The 21,831-nt window shown below is 38.0% G+C and overlaps 1 protein-coding gene across 2 annotated transcripts in view; it reads left to right on the plus strand.

Moving 5' to 3' along the window:
• AKAP6 (A-kinase anchoring protein 6) overlaps positions 1–21,831 on the plus strand; it is a 258,121-nt gene that overhangs the window by 231,880 nt on the left and 4,410 nt on the right. For both annotated transcript variants that reach the window (XM_063290024.1, XM_063290025.1), the window contains exon 13: positions 16,521–19,893. In XM_063290024.1, coding sequence (XP_063146094.1) covers positions 16,521–19,850 — 3,330 coding nt within the window. In that variant the 3' untranslated portion in view covers positions 19,851–19,893. The remainder of the gene's footprint in view (positions 1–16,520; positions 19,894–21,831) is intronic.

Raw genomic sequence — 21,831 nt, forward strand, 5'->3', positions numbered from 1 at the left:
TTTCTTATGCAACCTAGAAGCAACTAATTCCCAACAGAGGCATAGAAATTTTGAGGCAGTATTATCAGTTTGGAATAGCCTGATAGCCTTTTACTGATTCTCTATAATATTCCTGACTCGTATTATTCATGTGGTTTTGAAAAGTACTTCCATTCCATCATGCAAATTTTTATCTGCTGCTGAACATTTCTGTAAGTACACTGTACTGTGTGTCCAGCACAATTCCCATGTGGGTTGGCTTTGAAAGTATGCTGTACATCCAGCAACATAATTGAAAATAATAAGGCCACAATAAATGGGATGGCCTTAGGGTATAACACCCAAGGGATTCAATTGGTGTCGCTCTGCATCAGTGTCCATGCATCATGGTAATTGAGGTAACATAACCAATTACCACATTTTAATTAGAGTTGTAAGAACTTGGAAAAATCTGCAGTAGTGAGACAGCTTACTTAAAAAAAAAAAAATCTACCAAGCATTTTCTTTCCAGAAGCCTTTTCTTTTGGATGCTTATTCTTAGGAGTCAAAGAGGCTGCTCAAAGTACCATTTGAGAGAGGTTGGGAAAAATCCCAGATTCTTTATAATGAATGAAAAGCAAACCTGGAAAACAAAATGTGTTAAAATGCTGCATTGCTGGTAAGCTGATATCCTCAACCACTTCTCCTTTTGTGCTTTTTGGGAAAAGAAAACAGGCCTTGGTGAAGTTGGTCCTAATGGTGTTCCTGTTCTTTCCTTTTCCCTTAAGAAAAAACAAAACAAAATAAGTGGTCTGATGGTCATTACATATTTTGGAAAAAAAAATCTACTGAAGAGACAAATGGAATAGCTATCACTTTGTCATTTGGTAAAGGTCGTCATTTAGTATGGACAATGCTAATTAAATGACTTAATTGCAAATCAGGTAATTATTTTGAACAGAAGGAACTAATGGGAAAAGAAGATATAAAACTTTTGAAAGACCTTTTGTAAACTCATGTGAAAATTAGGACAAAAAAACCCAATGAGCATTCTCTACAAATTATTTTCTCCACCTATTACATTCCAGCAATACCAAGGATTTAACCTAAGTACAGTTGCACTAATTGTGTAGACTGCAGTAAAAATATTTTGGAAGGATTGCAGTATTCATAATCTGAGTTATTATGAACTCAAATGTTATTGCAAGAGAAAGCTGAACATCCTCTGCTGTTATTGTAGACTTCTCACTACTGTGGTTGTCACGAGAGTCAAACATGACCTCTGGAATTCAGTCCCCTTTCTCCCTGCCTGGCAAGTGATCAGCTTGGTCAGTGGTATTCACTCCTCCTGGAAAGTATTTATCTCTAATGATCCACATAGTTGGAGGACTGCATATGTGCATGTACCCTCTTGTCCTGGTGTTAGATGCATTATGAACAGAACAACACCCTTGCCAAAGTCTACATAATCCAGCATCTTGTTTCTCCAGTGGCTGACTAGGTGCCTCTGATAAATCCATAAGCAGAACTTAATTACAGTAGCATGCACCTAATGTTGTTTCCCAAGAACTAAGACTGGAGGCGAAGTATACAGTGGTCATCATGGCATTCAGAAGTATCTCTCTTCTTGAAACACCCATTTACTCAGCTTAGATTCAAAATGAGCAAATTTTATTAATTGCAGTTTCATTAAAGATGTTTTATTCTATAGCTGTTCTTTTTAGACATGAGTCATGTTTAGGTCCAACCTCAGAGAAACTCACTGGATGTTTTGGATCAGTCAATGTCTCTCAATCTAACCTACCTTACAGGGTTGTTATGGAGGGAATAAAAGGAAGGAACATACACACACTCTGTAAGCTGCCTTGAACTGCTAGAAAAAGTTTACTCAAAAGTAAATCACACTGAGTTTAATTAGACTGATTCTCAGCTACATAGTGAATTATACAGACTGTGTCCATGAGTCATATATTCGATCTGATTTTGTTTGATCTGAAATTTGATTAAGTAAATAAATAAATATTTCTGTTTCTGATACTGAATGTTCTAAAGACAGCAGTCTTACTTGTTTTGGATTTTTCTCAACATTTTTATTAATTCACAATACATTGAAGCACAAACTAAAATGAATGAATGAATGAATGATACTTAATTTGTTATTAACTAGTTTTCATTCTGACATTCTCCAGATGCCTTTAAGACTGCATGTTGCAGAATCCCCAATTCCTATGGATATGAACAGTCAGACATTCATGAGCTGTAGGAGTGCTTAATAAATATCCTCAGTCAAAGACTGTACTGCTTGCTTTCAGATCTTCCCACAAACTTAACAAAGACCTCTGAAATAGCTGGGCTGGTGGGAAGCTTCTGTATGGCTCCAGTGATTCCTCTCCAGTTTAATCCTGCATGTATTGCAGGTAAATGCCTGTACAGGGCTATGAACAAACACCCAGGCTGCAGAGTACCTATTTTCTCATATATATTTTTCTGCCCACTAATTTTCTTCTGTGAATGTTAATGTACTCCTAAAATGCACATACATGTTTCTACATATATTGCACCCTAAAATGTCACTCATGAGAATGGTAAATTGAGGGGTAGGTAGAAATTTCATTTTCTTTATCTATGTAGCATTTGTGTCATAACAGCAGCTCTAATCCATATTCAGGTCTCCATGTTTGGTGTGCAGTAATATGTAAATTACCTAGCCAGCTGCATTAAGCAGTGTTTGTTTATTCTATTTCTTTTGGCACTGCATGCACCTGAACCTCTGCCAAAAAAAAAAAGTGCCTGCTTCAGGGAACACCGTTCTAGATAAAGTAGTTTAGAAAGGGAGTGCACATCATAAATAAATCTGTTCTGTATGAAAACAACTTAATCAAGCCTAACTTTCTGTTTCTGGAAAGATTAGTCTTTGCAAGAAAAAAAACTGGCATGTTTTGCTATAAAGAGGACACTGAATTTCTCCCTCTCAGAAGCTCTGTTTGCCCTGGCTTGGCAAACAAAGATGCTGCACTGAGGGCCGCTGACATTTCGCTGTTGGCGCTTTTTGACAACGATTAAAAGGAGGAACATGGGAAGTTTAAGGGCAATCGTTTCAGTGTGGCATATGCATTTCGCATAATGGGTGGTGTTTGAAATGCATTTGGATTAGGACAGCTGTGGAGTTTAAGTATTAAAAATGGCATTAATGATGCATCAGAGCTATCTGCTTCGGCTGGCAGTCCTCCTTTCTGTGTTTCAGTCTTCCAGTCTGACACTTCCTCTTTTATCCAGCCAGCTAATTTCCCCTCTTTTGTGAGGAGTAACTGTTTTCACACTGCTGCTTACTCGGCAAGCCCCCTCATTGTTGCATGGTTAATTATCTGTTTGAGCTTCACCTTCTCAAGTTAAGAGAAAAAAACTTGGGCCTCCCTCCCAATGGCTCTAATAAAAGCTCAGCTTTATAGAAGAACTCTGTGAATAAATGCAGTGTCTGATCGAGCAACATAATAAATGAGTTCCTAAAGTTTATAGAGCCATTCCCTCTGTAGGAGGTTTACTCAGCGGTATAGAAAGATCCTAGAGTTTTGTGTTTAAAAAAGTCAGTTTTGGAAAAGAGGTGCAAACTTGATCAGTAGTTGCAATCTAGGAGCTTAGCCTGAACAAATATTGTATGCATATTTAGTACTCTTCTTGAATTAGATTATGGAATATTGTGTCACAGTATCATTAATATCCGTAACAAGGAATTGTTTTGGTTATTTGTTTACTTATTTTACAATATTTTTAGCCTACCCCATACATGATAGGGAAGGATATAACTGGGTAGGAAACAAAAATCTTACAATGTTATGGTAAGTCTTCTTTTACCTTAACAATTTATTATGCTCTATTCTGCACAGTCTATGAAAGAGAGCTTATTCTACAATAACTATGTTAAGTCTTTAAGGTGCCACAAGATTCTTTGTTAGTTTTGCTGCAAAAAACTAACACATTTGTCTTTTTGGGAATCAGAATCAACCTTTGTCTGCCAGCTGCTAGTGCTTTTCATTGCCAGAGTTGTTGCAGACTTGTGGGCTTTATGTTTATCTATGGGTTGGTTTTTTACTTGAATTATACAATTTTTGGTGCCAACCATTGTTATGATTAAAATCAGTATGCCATTTTGGAGAGTATTTCTATCACTTTGCATGCAAACAATAGCATGTTCTGAAATACACTAATTTTCTTCTATCAGTAATGTCAGCTCCTAACTTCTAGGTCTTACAGTTCCACACCTGTACACGTAGAGCAATTGCAAAATGGAAGGCAATTAAAAAAAAATACAAGCCATTTCTACAGACTCAAGTGCTTGAAACAAACAAGGAGCTGTGCAGAGACATAAACAACCTCGATGTGCCTTCAGGCTTATAATCTAATTAAGATATGAACATGGAAAAAGAAAGAGGTGAAGAACTGTGATAGTGGCCTCTGAATCCCAGTTTAATCACTGCATACTGCCCTCTTTCAAGAAGCAAGATCACAAACCCCAGGCACAGATTGCATGTAGGTTTGAAACACAACAGGACACACATACTGAAAAGGCAGGTATGAATTTGAACGAACAAATATATATGAACACACTCCATTTATCTGAATAGAATGAATATTCAAATACATATCACTTCTTCACTTTCTGGCACCAATCATGTACAAACAATTTTAAAAATGCAACCTAAACTAGGTTTAGGTAATGGGACATTACTGCTAATGTTATGATGGTGACCAGATATTTCTAATAGCCAAGATCCTGTTTTCTGAACAGAACAGACACAAAAATGCTTACTGTTTTGATCAGGGGTGTCCAACCTTTTGGCTTCCCTGGGCCACATTGAGTGAAGAGGAATTGTCTTGGGCCACACATAAAATATATAATATAGTTAATGTATATAAGTAATAAAACTTCATTTATTTTTTATATTTTTATTATAAAATTTTTAAAAAGAGGGCAACATAGAACCAGAGGGATATTTGACGTTGTTTTTGTGAAACTAATGCATCAATGTCTGGTTCGATGAAAGTGGTTGCAATTCTCAGTGAGTTCTCAAGGTGCTCGTCAGAAATTTTAATTCTAATTTTATTCTTCATGTGCTTCATCCTTGAAAATAGTTGCTCACACATGTACATGCTGCCAAAAAGCGATGTCATGAATAAGGCGTGATTGTGAAGTGAGGGATATTTTTTTCTGGGAAGATAGGTCTTATAAAAGTCCAGTAGAGAGACATAATCAAATTTTTCTTTGAGTTGAATGTCTGATTGCAATTCTATGCATTCCATTTGAAAATTCGGAGGTAATGTAGTTATGTTGACTGAAAATGGAGTTGAAAATATACCAAAATATTGATGATATTTCTGGAAATCTTGAAACCTGTTCTCAAATTCCTGTATAAAACCGAAAAGCAAGGCTGAATATTTCTCACTGTTCACAGGACTGTGTTTAGCCAACGTATTAAAATGTATAAAATTATTTTCCATAACTTGAGCTTGCCATACTTTAAGTTTCATTTCAAACACTGTTGTGGTTTGAAATATTGCAGTGACAAGTTGGTTTTCACCTTGAAGACAGATATTTAACTCATTTAAATGAGCAGTCACATCCACCAAAAATGCTAAATCTGTGAGCCATTTTTCATCTTCAAGTTCTGGTACAAATTTTCTTTTTGATTCCATAAACCACCTAATTTCATTTTGCAAATCATAAAATATTTTCAGCATTTTACCCCAACTTAGCCACTGTACTTCAAAAAAGTAAAAGATGTCCCCATAACCAGCATCCATACTTTTAAGGAACTGCTGGAATTGGCGATGATTCAGTCCCTTGGCCCTTATGAAATTCACTGCTTTGATGACAATTTGCATGACATTATCCATTTTTAAAGTTTTCGCGCATAAATTTTCTTGCTGTAGAATGCAGTGATGCTTCATCAAGTGTGAGTTGCTGGCAGCACTTGCATCATCTTCTATCAATTTTGTAAGTCCCTCACTTTTACAACCATCACCGAGTCACCATCAGTAGATATACCAGACATGTTGACAATGGTCAAAGAAAATCGCTTTAATGTCATTTTTACTGCTTCGTACAAATCAAGAGATTTAGTTGTATATTTTAATGTCACCAAAGAAGCCATTTCTTCAGTGACATTATATTCGTTATCAATACCTCTAATAAAAATGACAAGTTGAGCTGTATCTGGAGCATCAGTACTTTCATCCACCGCCAAAGCATAAAATTTGAAATGATCAGCTTTACTCTTCGAACCTCTTTCAATAGATTTTCCTATTTCTTCAGTTCGCCTGGCTATAGTCTGGTGAGACAAACTGATTTTAGAAAAATCACTTTTTTTATCAGGACAAATTATATCTGCCACGCTTTCCATACATTGCTTAATAAACTCACCATTGGTAAATGGTTTTGAATTTTTTGCAATTAGATTTGCTACCAAATAACTAGATTTTATAATAGAGTCCTTTTGAGTTGTGACTTTTTAAAAAAAAACATTGTTGAGACGACATTTTTTCAGTTCCGCTAATTTATCTTTACGACAAATTCCTTGATACGCATCGAATTTGGCAGCATGTTTTTCTGCATAATGCCATTTCAAATTGTAGTCTTTGAAAACTAACACACTTTCCCTATAAATTAAGCATAGTGCCTTAGTATTTGTCTCGACAAAAAAGTACTCATCTGTCCATTTTTCGTTGAATACTCGTACTTCATCCATGATTTTTCTTTTTTTTCTTTTCTTTTTGGGTTCTGTTTTCTGTTGAAACAATGTTGAAGCCATGCTGGAATAAATTTATTTAGGAATAAATATAAATAATAAAGAAATATATTTTTAAAGAAATAACACAGCAAGCCCATCATAAATTGTTAGGTAGGCAAATAAACAAAGCAAAGTTTAATAATCAAATAAGAGTGTAAAATGGGTGAACTTAGGGGCACCCAACACTACATGCACAACTGCATTCTGTACCAATTGTAACTTGTAGGTGGTCCTTAAGCAGCCCCATGCACATTGCAGTAAACAAGTTGTAGTTGAAACATCATCATCTGAGCAAAAAAATAAATACATTTATATTTTACTGCTGCCATGGTAGATCTCCAAAAACCCCATTATCAGACTACAAAATGTGAGATTTGGTAGTTTCATGAATTCTGGGGCATTTTTCCCCCTTAAGAATATTTTTAAAAGGAAAACCAATGTCCTATTTTATTTTGGAGATCCAGGGACATAGTCTAGAGGCCCTGATGATCCATGACATAATGGATCTTGGATTTATTAGTTGCAACCAAATCATAAATTACTTAGCTATTAATTGGTTAGGCCTGGTGAGAAATGTAGAGGAAAACAGGAAGAGAACTGAAGGAAACAGAGACTATTGCTATTAACATAGACTTCAGCTACTCTCAGATAATTGTTTGTTGTGTAATTGTCCCTCAACATCAGACCCATAGTATTGACATCATTGGGTCCTCTTGAAATTTCTTGATTTGGACTGCTAAAGATCCAGCAAAAGCTGTTTTCTAGCACCAAACAAGATGTCAGGGACATAGCTGAATTTGTCAAGTGCAATGTGGCTTAGTTCCCCATTTTTCTACTTTTGATATGCACACTTTCACTTTCTCCCTGAAGGGGACCTCCAGTGCCGCGTCTCCCAAACCCCTCCTTTGGGAGGAAAGGGCTGGGCAGGCAGCCCCCCACCCTGGCTTCCCCATGTGGGGACCTCTCCCTGGCCTTGCCTCCCCAGATGGCTGCAGTGCAGGCAGCCCTGGAAAGGAGGATCGATCCCTTTCTAGCTAAAAGGGATCGGCCCTAAATTAGGTTGATCATATTTCCTTGAGACAAAAATGGGACATTGGGATGCAAAAACGGGAGGGGGTTAAACTTACGTAATATTCCATATCAGTCCCTGTGGAGTTGTTTCCCAATGAAAGGGGCAGTCAGGCTGGGGTCTTACAGCAGCAAGGCAAGGCAGAGCAAGGCTGATCTGGAAGGCTGATACCTCACAGCAGCAGAGTTTCCCTGGTGTAGCAGGGCAAGAGGGAGGCACTAGGACTGACATGGAATTACAGCCGGGCTCCAAAGTGGAACTCCATGCGGCAGCAGTCTCAGAGGCAGCAACAGCAGGAAACAAGCCAGCAGCAGACTCAGGGATGGCGATGACAGTGAGGCAAGCACCAGCAGCAAGCCGGGGGGCAGCGAGAGCAAGACTAGACCCAGTGAGAGGTTCGGCGGCAGCAGCAGCGAGGTGCAGGTCAGCAGCAGTTTCTGGCACAATGATGAGGCAGGGCGAAGGGCCGGGGTCCGTCATGTTGGCAGGGCAGGATTTCTGAGGCGATTCCGTAGCAGAGGATTGAGGCAGTTCTGGGAGCTCGATAGAACGGTTCTCTGCAACAACCAGCTCTTCTCCTGGGCGCCTTTTATTGCCTCGAATTTCCCACTGTTTGCAGGCGGGAGCCAATCGCCTCTCGCACTCCTGGGCTCTTTTTTCTGCCCTCCATGCTCATGCGCTGATAGGCGGCTTTTAAAAAACGGGACAAAATGGACATTTACATTAAAACGAGGGAATAATGTTTTGGGGCCGCATTACTAGCTGTTCAGGGCCGTATGCAGCCCGCGGCCCGCGGGTTAGACACCCCTGGTTTTGATAATCTTTTTTTAAATATAACTTTATTAAAATTTTAAAAAAGAAAGATAAAAACTAACAGAAACTAATATTTAGAATAAAGAAAGGAGAAAAGAAAAGAAAGAAAAGACAGACAAAAGTGCAGTAAAAAAAAGAAAATATAAAGAAGTAGCTTCTGATTTTCTTTATAGCAGTATGAGTATAGATGTAAATTAATCTCTTACTCTGTGGTTACAGCCTTAATTTTTTTTCTATAATCTATTTTTTTCTAATCATTAAAACCATATATCTTAAGTTCATGCAAAAAGTCTATAATGAGTAATGATAGTGGGACGCCCCAAAATACACAAGCCTGGCATACCACTTCAGCCAATTGTATCATTACCAGGGACTCCCACACACAACATAGCTAAAGAACTTACAAGAAGCTTGGGCATCTCACAGAAGAGAGTGAATATTCTATCAACTCCCCACTACGGTGTCTCCAGAAAATCAAAGACCTAAAAATAGAAGAAGATGAAATTATGGTGTCATTTGATGTTACAGCTCTCTTTACATCCATAGACCCGGCACTAGTGAAAGAATCCATGGCAGCAGTTCTACGCAACACACCTGACCTAGCCAAATACACCAAAATAGAAATACCCAGAATAATGGACCTCATCAACCTCTGCCTTACGACCTACTTTCAGTTTGATGGACAAATATACCAACAAATCAGAGGAACACCCTGGGATCACCTATTTCAGGACTCATAGCAGAGATTGTAATGGAGCGTCTGGAAAGGATAGCACTCCCATGCATACAACCCAAAGTATGGATCTAGTACGTGGATGACACTTTCGTCATAATAAAAAAGAAATAACTGGAGGAAACACATGAAACAATCAACAACATCTTCAATGGAATAAAATTCACAAGGGAAGAAGAAAACAACACACTACCTTTCTTGGACATCATCATCAGTAGAAGAAATGGTGGCAAGTTAGAAACACAAGTCTACAGGAAAGCTACCCACACCAGCCAAGTGCTCCATTACCAAAGTAACAACCCAACCTTCCACAAGAAGAGCTGTGTAAGAACATTATTCAGATGAGCATTCACACCCTGCAGCAACCCAGAACACCAGAAGAAGGAAACAGATCACCTATACAGCATCTTCCAGCAAAATGGATACCCCCTCAACTTTATCAAAAAGTACCTCACCATTCAACCCACTACAACCCAACCAACAGAAGCTATGAAAAGGATAACACTGCCATATATCAGAACATCTCAGAAACCACCAACAGACTGTTACAACCACACAGCATCACTGTAGCACATAAACCAACTAAAACTCTTCAAAACATCTTAAGTTACCCAAATGACTCAGTAGCCCAAGAATTAAAAACAGGAGTTATTTACAACATACAATGCAAGGACTGTAAACAGCCACTATGTAGGACAGACAGGCAAAAGATTAGCAGAGCTCACCCACGAACACCAACTAGCAGTCAGAAGACACGATGAAAACTCCTTACGCATACAACACATGGACAGAATTAACCATGCTTTCAACTGGGAAACTGTGAGCATCCTAAACCAAGCCAAATCCAAAAATGCTAGAGAATTCCTGGAAGCTTGGCACTCAGACAAGTCAGCCATCAACAGGCTGACATACATAGAAGTAAACAACATTTACATACCATTCAAAAGAGACAACAGAAAAACCAAAAGACCAGAACATCTCCTCGCCAGCAATCAACACCCACATATGCAAAGATTAACACTAGGATTCACACCAGATGACCAATTGAACAGCACAATACACCCTAGTCAAGGAACTATTAACTCAGTCAATCAACCAAGCAGCAAACAATAGCCCAATCAAGGAACTCCCAAGGAGAGAACAACACCTTCACCAACACAGGCTGGATGGTATATGAACAGAGAACAAGGCCCACTCCCTTTTCGCACTGAAGATGTTGCCTAGTCTGGCAATGAAACGTCTGCAAGAAAACAAGGCTCAGAAAGCACCAAGGACTCCACAGTTCTTTTATCTACTTTAAATCTTTCTAATAATTGTACATAAGAGAACCGTTGACAAGTGTATCCTTCTGCCACCAGATCTTCTCTTGATTTAATTTTACATTTCCCTTGACAAATTGTTTTGATAATCTTACTAATGTTTCACTATAGCAACATTAAAATTTGCCTCATAGTACTGTAGCAATCTATCTCCATCTCTATCTCTACCTTTAATTTGTAAGCACTGAAAAATTCAACTTTCCAAGGAGTTTTCTAGGGAGCCCAGAAGGTTTGATAAAACTAGTAGGTTAAGTAAATGGTACAAGTACATTCAAAAGAATAAGTTGATTTTTCTGGTGCCAGCCTTTGCTTTTTAAAGATGTTTCTTTCATTGCTTTCATTGGATCCAAAAATGTCAGCTCCAGGGACCTGTGTGTATATCCAAGCCTGTCCCAACAGTCCCCTTTTCAGTTTGTTCCAGCCAAATTATTTTTATTTATTTTTTATTTATTTTCAAATTTCTATCACAGCCCATCTCTCCCAGAAAGGGGACTCTGGGCAGTTTATTATTTTGGCATTATGAGGCAGAAAAACCCATCGACCCCTCTCTCCATCCCTGGCCAAAAAACTTACAATACTAGCAAATAAAACAATCATTGACTGCCCTTCCACAGTGCCCTAAATTGGCTACATAGACACAGATTGATGTACATGTGCACACACACTAAAACATACAGTAACATTCACAAATACATATGTAAATATGTATTTGGTATATGAAAAAACTTTTGTTTTACTTTTTTTCTGAAACAGAAAGCCTTTATAACACTCAAAGCAATGCTGAAACCAAAATTACATTCCAGTCAGTACACATGAACACACAGACACACAAATGCATGCACACATATGCATATACCTGTCACGTAACTCCTTGACAGATAAATAGTCAATTCTAGAGCAGTAGAAGCTACTCTCAATAAAATGTACTGTATTGCCAGATGTTATCAGGAGAAACAAATCCCCTACCTATACAATTTGACATGTAAGCCAGTGATTGTCATTTAAATTGGTTTAAAATGTAGTAAAAGAAAATGTAACCAATGTTTTCTATGGAAATTCTTTGCTGGAATTGCAGAATTAATGTGTCTGAGAGACAGTAGTGGCTTAAACTGATATACCCATCTCAGTTTGTGGAATTGTTATTATTATTTTGTAAATATTCTATCTAAGTGATGGATATTTTAAACAGTGCATTCGTAGATTTTATTTAGAAAATGTTTGTGGACATTCTTCTCCTATCTTTGGGTATTTGCAAGGAACTTTTAAAGATGGTAAAATAAGTTTTTAATGTGATCTTGGATCCAAAGATTGTGGATGGTTAGCTACAGAGATTTTTATCCGGCAGACATAGTTGTATGCAATTTGTAGACAAAACTGAACTAGATGGACCAATGACTTCACTCAGTGTTTCTTGTGTTTAACACAAGATTGTATTGTGCTATGGCACATGACCATTTCTACTCATTTTTTTAAAGAGAAGAACCTGACTTTTAGATTGTATTTTCTTTCACAATAAACATAGAGCTACTAATTAGCATCCACTTTAACTATAATTATTCTAGGGATAGAATAATTACCTTTTCCTCTTGAAAGCCATAATAAAACATCATTGTTGTTTTACATATTTGTGGACTCACATTATTGCATTTTGCATGAAGAGGACAATTCTCCAGCTGTAATACAAGAAGCCCCAAGTAATGTAAATGAAGGATGCAGAAGTGGACCTGAAAATGCAATATTTTTTTCTTCAAAGAATGGCATATTGACATTTTTTTCAAATGCAAAATTCTTGGGGTAGGGGGATTCCTTATCTGTGTTTGTGTTTTAATCCAATTTTGTGGAGGGCTATTGCAGAATCTCTGAAAGGGACAAAAGTCTTGTTCTTACGATTGCACTGCACAACAAACTGAATCACAACCAACTAGCTTTTAGCTTAGCTTAGTCTGTACAAGCTTATGATTCAATGGGTCTTTCAAACCCATAAAACTGTGTTAAGGGAAAAAGGCATCTTGTGTGAAGGATTTGCTCTTCTGTAAACTGCCCTCTGTTTATAACAGTACTGTATGTTAGAATGGCATTGCAGACCTTTTCCACAAAGGCATAGACCTTATAGCTGTATACCTGACATCATAATTGTTCCTGAATAGGAAAATTTCATATGGAGAAGCATTAACACTGTCACATGCTAAGCTGTTATTGTTGACATATCAAATCTAAGGCTCAGTGCCACTCCATCTGGAAATTTACACTTTGCACACTCATTAAGGTGACAACCTGTTTTGTATCAAACAACTTTCCTGTGAGTACTGAGAAATTGGTCTAGGAAGTCACTTGGCATGACATGAGAAAAGTGAAGTTATCTCACTATCTTCCATTACACTTGCAACCAACAAGAGAACCAATTGTCTATTAAAAGTTTTCCTTTTTAAAAATCCCCTTCATTTTGGGTTGTTCCTGTGAGCTTCTGCATCAAAAAGGAAAATCAATTTAGTATTTATTGGAACAACAGGCAAAGTGGTATCAAGTCATTAAAAAACAGAAACAACACACATTAAAGGATACATTCATTTAAATAAATGAAGCAACTGCAATGTAATTAAAATGATTAATCAAGTTACAAAGCAATTGACTAAAAATATAAAAATGATAAATCAAAATCAATCGAAGCATAATTAGTGACCCCCCAAAATTAGTTCAAACTAATTTGAACTATAGCACATTCCAATTTTTGCTTAAAGGTAAATATTGTCCATAGGAGGATTTTAAAAAGTCAAGAGGGTGACTGTCCTGTGTCTTCAATAACATGGTTGTGGATGCCCTCCTGAATTAAAAAATTCCCCCAGATGCCCAAAAATATGGTACCTATCACTCCAGTAAGAAACAAAATTCTTAGATGATATAACATTTTAACAGAGCAATGTGGAAAATAAATAGTATTGCAACAATTCTACAACATTAAATACATTTAAATAACAGCAATCTTAGTATTATTTGTTTGTTTTATAAATTCCAATATGTTCTACTAAGTATTGAATTCTTCCATAATCAAATGGGATACTACAATCAAAAGGAAATACACTGATTTCAATTGCTCATTGTAAATGTTAAGAACTGTAAGTGCATTAGTTTTGCTTCTTTACTTTAAAGTAGCATCCCACAGTAAACAGGACATTGTGATTTATTTTCCACAATTTCCATAAATGATATCTTTCCTTTGAAGAGAAAAAAACCCAGTTAAACCACCTTTGGTTCAGACCATAGCTTCATGCAATGCTTTTTAGTCCAAAGCTCGCCCAGTTCAGGCTTCATTCAGTCAGGTACTGTTGTCCAGTATATTTGACTCCTTATTCACAGCATGAGCTTTCTTCAGGCTTCATTCAGCATAGACGTCAGTAGGCCCTGCCAGTCCTCTGAGCTTCATTCAGAGCATGAAGAAGTGACTAGATTAACATCTTTATGATGCTATAAGGGACAGTGCTACAGTCCAAACTTTGCATCATACCTCTGGCCCCTTTTAATAGCTTGCTTGATCCTGGGAAAGCAAAGGAAATACTACCATGAGTTACAGCAAAAGATCATTATTGAGGCTGGATCTATTCCTTTATTTTTCTAGTAAAACTGTACATAGTTTAAATGACATAACAGACAAAGAATTAAGCTTTATATTAAGTGGACCTACAATTAAGATAAATGAGCTAAAGTTACATCATTGTGGGACTTGCTTTGCTGAATCTGTACAATTGGCAGAATAAAGCAGGCAACAGCTGATTTACAGTCCAAATATTATCTTGCCAACCAGAGAAAAATATTTTACATTTGAGAAGTAAGAGATCTGAGTTTATTAATTCACAAAATCTATGGAATTTATAGACAGCTATTGGTTTTAAAGTGTATGGAAGTTGCTTGTGACATACACTTTGGAGTAAAGGAGGAGCTCCAGTGATATCACTTAAGAGCTAACTATGGAGCTTTTATGTAGAATTTTAAAACCTTGTAATCCTACACTAACCTTTTATATCTGGGTGCCTTCCAGATGTGGACAACAATCAGGGATTCTTTCTATATTCTGCCTGCCTCAATATTGTATTTTTATTTTATTTTCATATGCTACTTTCCTTTACATATTTTGTGTGACTCATGTATAATTATTTGCCTTAATGTATCCATTTTATAGGCAACTTTTTGAAATACACACTTTAAATGAAATTTGAACTGAGAAATATTTAAGTCCTTGTGGATTTTGTGAATGACAGATTCCATTTTGCCAGAGCTCATATTACTTGAAAAATGAAATTGGTCAGATAAATCTGACATTTCTAGGTACAACCTCCAGCATTCCTACAGCTAATGGCTATGTTAACTGGGAATTATGGAAGTCCAACTCTACTGAAGCATATACGGATAGTTTGCCTTATATTTGCATACAGTTATGATGGTTTTTCTTATTTCAACAATAGCATGCTAGACTAACAGAATGAGAAATGTTCTTGTGCATCCTTATTCCAGTCTCCAGCATAGTATTTGATTGCAAGGTCAAAAAGAAGTGTAGATAGAGTTGGTTTTTATCTTTATTAAACCATTGTAGTATGCAATCTGCTTCTTATTCACTGTTGAATATACTTCTAAAAGATTGGAAAGGGATTTGTGTGATCAAATGTTGGACAAATGTAAATTGGAAGGCAATGTTTTTAAGTCTTGCATCATTATTCCATAGTTTTCCAGAACATTTTTAACACTGGCAACATATGAAATTAATACAATTCATGATTTGATCAAGGGATTGTTTTACAGATGTATTACTTACAGTTTCTTGAATGCTGATTTTCTAAGCAACCAAACAGAAATTCAAATAAAAATTCTGCAGAGCTGAATATACTGATACAAGGAAACTGATATAAGAACCTCTCTGGTACATGAGCATTAACCAGCCTGATTGCTCTGTGACGCACTCACGTTGCAGAATGTAAACGCTAGATTTGATGCATTGTAATGGGGACCTGATATAATTCCTTGATATAGTTCTTTCATTATGAACAATGCATATTAAATGTGGGTCAGTATATTGCACATATCCCCTAGTTGCTGGGATGTCAGCCACAGTATATTGACTTGAAAGGTAATATCTCTGTTAGAGATTCTAGCTTATGTAGAATAGCTTGCACATGCCTGGGGTAAAACTGGGCTTTACTTGTGCTTGTGGCATACTGACTGAAATGTGCCACCATGTTCCTCACCATTAGCAGGGAATACTGCATGTGACATAGGTGCCGCTGGACTTGTTTTCTGTATACATCATAAGCTCAACGCTTTCTTTGATCTACTAAGTTGTTTGTACAGCTATTGTTCGGAGAGATTCTAAAGAAAGCCACCTGTCTCCCTGTGATATTTGCAAAATGTAACAGCATCAGACCCAAAAGCAATAATGGTGTTCTGAAGCCAATGTTAGCTAGATGAGTCTAAATTTCATTCTAATGAACATCAACTAGTAGGTGATAAAGAAAGAAGAAAATATACTTACTGGAATTATATTAATTAAGTTGGTTAAGTAAGTTTTGGTCTAGGGGCTCTGTTGAACTCCCCATTGTTAATGGATTCCGCACTTGGCACCTCTAACTTCATACCTGAATAACAATTGGAATGTGGCTCCCTGTGTCCAAGCTCAGTATTCTATGAATTGTCTCATACTTATTTACTGTATTTCTTTCAAACTGCATTGTAATATTGATGAATAATGGGCTTTCTACACAAAGTAAGGGATTATATATTACCTTTCAGTTATGGTGTTAAATTTATGAATTAAAACTCTGCTTTAACTTGTAATTCTGTTGTTCTTTTTTAAACAGGACTCCCTGAATGTTATTGATCCTGGTTTAATGGAGCTAAATAGCACAAGTGAAGATGCTCTAGAATGGGATGAAATGGATATAAGTAATAAGTTAATTAGCATTAATGAAGAATTTAGTGAACCTGAACCAAAACAGGATGACACAAAGCTGAATTCTCCATCTGAAATACCTGATAATGGTAGTCCAAAACAAGAAGAAACCCCTAGCATTCATGGAGATTGTCTCAGCAATCCAAGAGGGACATCTTCTTCAGGCCCACTGGTCTACCAAGTATATAGCCTCCATGATGTTGAATTATCCAGAAAAAACCATATCTCTGTCATGAAAAACACATCCAAAGGCCCCAGTCTTACCCCCTCAACCATTGCACACAAAGACATAAATAAAGATTCTTCCTTATCATCTATAAAATATTTGCCAGAATTAATGGGTAGCACCACATTGGCAAGACCACAGAATTATATGTACCACAGTGGAAACATTACCAGGCATTCTGAAAGTCAGAATAAAGTAATCAGTGAAAGAAAGCCAAAAGATATCAGCAATTCCGAAATCCATTTGTTCCCTGATACTGATGAAATACAAGATGATTTTATAACTAATATTTCAGATTCCCACCTAGGGAATATAGTTGATGTGATAAAACAAAATTTTAAGCCAAAAGATGAGGAAAGCCTTGAGAACCTCTTCACTACATCTCAATCAAAGTTTGGTAACAAAACAAAAGATGTGGACAGTGGCACCCAGCATGATTCTGAGAGTTCAGAAGAATTACAAGGAAAACACAATGCCTTTACATTTTATGACTACTCATATCTTCAAGGTTCAAAATTAAAGCTACCAAGGATAATAAAGCAACCACAATCAGAAAAAGCTCACAAGCAGGGCAGCTTGCTTCATGGCTTTTATTTTGATAAAGTTCCCTTTATATCTGGAAATCAGCCTGTGGAGTTAAAATCATGTGCATTTACAGAAAAGCTTGCTTTACCAACTGACTGGAATGATGTCAATCCTAAACACTTTGAGTTTGTGGAAGATTTAAAGAAACTATGCGACACAACAAATGGAAAAGTGTTTTCAACTCTATCTCATAGCTCTTCTTTAGATTCCCTTCCTTTGACAAGTGATTTGTTTGGTTTAACTGTTTTTAGAAGTGGAGATGGTCTTAATCGTAGCACTTCCTTAGAGAGTTGGCTAAATCCCTACAAAAGCAATGAAGATCTTTTTAGTCGTAATGGCTCTGGTGACCTAAGTGGAAGAAGTGATTCTGTTGGAGAACTTAGTAAAAGGACGTTAGATCTTTTGAATCGCTTAGAAAATATCCAAAGTCCTTTAGATCAAAAAATAAAGCGGAGCATCTCTGATATCACCCTCCAAAGCACTTCTCAAAGAATGTCCTTGACTGGCCAGGTATCACTGGATATTGCGTCCTCTATCAATGAAGATTCACCTGCTTCTCTCACTGAGCTAAGCAGCAGTGATGACCTGTCTCTCTGCTCTGAAGATATTATATTGCAGAGAAATAAAGTGCTAGATTCAAATGCATCATTCAGAAAGCACCTCAGTCGATCTGTCGCTGATGAGAGTGATATCAACGTTAGCATGATTGTTAATGTTTCCTGTACCTCCGCTTGCACTGATGATGAAGATGATAGTGATTTGCTATCAAGTTCTACTCTTACCTTGACTGAGGAAGAGCTTGGCATTAAAGATGAAGATGATGATTCCAGTATTGCAACTGATGAGGATATTTATGAAGACTGCAATTTAATTTCAGGACTTGACTACATTAAGAATGAACTCCACACTTGGATTAGACCTAAATTTTATCTGACAAAGGAGAAGAGAAAACACAATGTGGATGATGAAATTCAGGTCTGTAAGGAGTTAAGAGATGATGAGACTCTGAAAGCAAAAGATTCATTGAACATTCAACAATTTTTGAATGATTCCATATGTAAGCTTTCAGAAAATAATGGCAACAGTAAGACTTTATTGGAAAATTGTAAGTCAGAGGCAAAAAGACAAGCAAAAAATGAAGGTTTTCAGCTTTTGCAAGATTGCTTAGTAGATGACATGGAGAATGGAAATGTTGCAGTTACTCAAGAAAGTCCAAATGGACAACATATTTCAACATCTGCCATAACTGTTAGTACATTAGATGGTAAAGGAAGTGAAAATGAATGTTGTATCTGTGAATCATTTACTGACAGTTCAGAAGATTCTCATATGAATGGTAAGGAAGCTGTTCAACTATCAAATATATCCAGCCCTCAAAAAGAGTATCAAAATCATACTCAGTATGATGGCCATTCTATTAAAAATCTTCTCTCAGAATTTGACTCAGATATCAAAGATGACAATACACCAGGTACAGCATTACTAACATTGCTTCCAAGTTGTCAACAAAGTAGAACAGGAATTAGTGAGCATGTTAGTGATTGCTGTGCATGTTTAAAATCAAATGAAGCAGAAAAAAACACATCAGCTAGCAGTCATGATTCATGTTGTAACTGTGAATCAGTTGCTTTTGATAAAAGAAATGGGGAAGATTGCTCAGTGCATAATTTTGTGATGGAGATAATTGACATGGCTTCAACAGCCTTGAAGAACAAATCACAGCCTGAAAGTGAGCCAGCTGTTCCGCATTCATTAGCCCAGATCAAAGAAAAGGTTTTAGAACATTCTCACAGGCCAATCCAACTTAGAAAGGGGGATTTTTATTCTTACCTTTCAATCTCTTCTCATGATAGTGACTGTGGGGAAGTAACTAAATATGTTGAAGAAAAGAGCAGTACTCCAGTTCCACTGGACTTTGCAGAAAACATAGAATGCTTTTTTGAAGCCTGTCCTGAGGAGGAGCGAGTTGAACAGCAGATATACATTGCTCCTAGTGAAGCTGAGGTACCTTCTGTCAAGTACAAAGAGGTGGATTTAATAGATGAAGCCCAAACATCCATCAATTGTAATGACTTTTCTTTCTTACCCAAGGAGATGGATACAAATCCTCCAGGTTCTTTTAGCAAGACAGTATCAGAGAATATAAAAAATTATCCTAGTGAATCTTTCAATCAGGACATTTCTAACAAGGGTCCCATCTTGAATTCCTTTCCAAATAACTCAATAGAAAACTATCCAGGTCAGTCCTTTGGCACTGCAAAATCTGAAGAAGATTTTGCCACCTCTCCAAAGGCCTCAGTTGAAGCCACTCAGTTAAAACCTGATCACTTGAAAGACGAAGATTTGCACCAGAACCCAAAAACTCTTATATGTGAAGAAAAACTCCTTCCTCTTTACAAAGAAAGGCACATAAATACACAGAGGTAGAATGTAACTCTCCCTGGACACATACATGTTATTTCATGAGCAGGTATGTACTGAAATCTATGATGACTGAATATTGGTTATTAGTGACATGACCATATAATTAAACAAATTGTAGTATTGCGGCAGACTGTTGTGGTAGTTAATAATAGTTTGCCTTTTGAATTTACTTCCACAATAACAAAATAGTATTTAAGCTTACCTTTTACAGGTAGTCCTTGGGTTACGTCCATTTGTTCAGCAACCGTTCAAAGTTACAACGGTGCTGAAAAAATAAACTTATGGCAAGTCCTCAGCTTCCCCAAGGTCACATGATCAGTTTGGATGCTTGATGAATGGCCTGCATTTACGACCATCACAGCATCCTGCAGTCACATTCTCTTGCCCTGCACAAACTGCCTCCATTTCAACTCCCCCCACCCACTATCTCCCCCCATCTCTGCCCTCTTGGCCACCTTTTATCCACCCTGGATAGAATGGCCAGATGAAGAGGCCACTATATTCCATCACCGCCACCGCCCTCCATGCTGCCCCCAGCTGGCCTTCGTAGTCGTCTTCCCCTTGCCTCTGCCACTGCCTCCATGGCCACCAGGCTCCTAGTGGGCCTGCCCCACTTCAGCAGTCTCGGCCTACCACTGGCCACCGGTCATGATGATGCAGCTGCCCCATAGGGAAGGATTTGTACTGGCTTGCCCTGGACTCGCCCGGCACCCAAGTCCCAGTGTGACTTACTGTCCACAGTAGCTTCTGCTTCTCCTTCTGGTTCTGCTTCCCTCTGCAAAAAACTGCTGCCAACATGTGAATCCCTCCACCAGGGATCACTGCTGCTTTCAGTGTGGCTCTCCAGCCCTTGCCCCACAGAGGTGAGGCAGGAGTGAGCAGTATCCTGGCAGCCCCAGGGCACCTCCTGAGACTTTTGGGACAGCTGTGGCTGCCTCTGCATCCCACCGCTCCCTGCTTTGTTCCCAGGGTGCAGTGTGTGCTCTGTTTGGGGAGTTCCTGCCTGCAAAGGGGCCTCACAGTCTGAGTCTGCCTGGAGGAAGGCACTGCTGCTGCTTGTGGTCCCGTGGCAAAGGTCAGCTGAGCTGGCTGGGATTTGGGCGGGAAAGGCTTTTCAGAGTCTTGGCTGTAGGAGAGGCCATGCCTCCCAGACTGGGCTGGGGTTAGGCTGGGCAGGGAGGGTGGGAAGGAAAGACAACAACAAAGGTCAGCTGGGGGGGAGGCAGTGGCAGGCAGCCAAAAAGACAAAGGTGGGGGAGTAGTTAGGTGGGTGGGGGAGTTGAACCGGATTGTTGTTAAGAGAGGACCTCACATGACCATGACTTGCGTCCTTCTGCTGGCTACCCCATTGGCTGCTTGTTGGAAGCCAGCTGGAAAGGTCACAAATGGTGATCACGTGACCATGGGACACTTCAACTGTCATAAATGAGTGATGGTTGCCAAGTGCCCAAAATGCGACCATGTGACCGTGGGATGCTGCAACGGTCCTAAGTGTGAGGACCGGTTGTAAGTTACTTTTTTTAGTGCTGTTGTAAATTTGAACAATCGCTAAATGAATGGTCATTAAGCAAGGACTACCTGTACTAGCTCTACAAGTTCTCAGTGGGCACTTTCTCCCCACCTTGTGCTCAATGGGCACTTGGATTCAAAATACTGCTTTTTTTCCTGAGAAAACCAGAAAAATGAATATGAAATCTTGGAATTAATATGGCAGTTATTACTGAAAGTAGTTCACCTTTGTAAACAAATACAAATAGTCTTCTGAAGTGTGTATTAGCAAAGGAGGAAAATGATGCATCTCTTATTTCCAGGACAATATACTGGAAATTACATATTTGCTACAGTTACAATGATGTGTTCTAATTCAGAAGTGGGCAATCTACCTCCTTTAATCTCCATTTCAAAAGCTTTGTAAAGAATTCACTTAGGTTTCTGGAAGGAATAATCTGACTTCCTCAAATAGCTTGTTTTGATAGGAAAAAAA

Source organism: Candoia aspera, chromosome 1 (genome assembly GCF_035149785.1).
Source record: "Candoia aspera isolate rCanAsp1 chromosome 1, rCanAsp1.hap2, whole genome shotgun sequence".
In the NCBI taxonomy this organism is placed as follows: Eukaryota; Metazoa; Chordata; class Lepidosauria; order Squamata; family Boidae; genus Candoia; species Candoia aspera.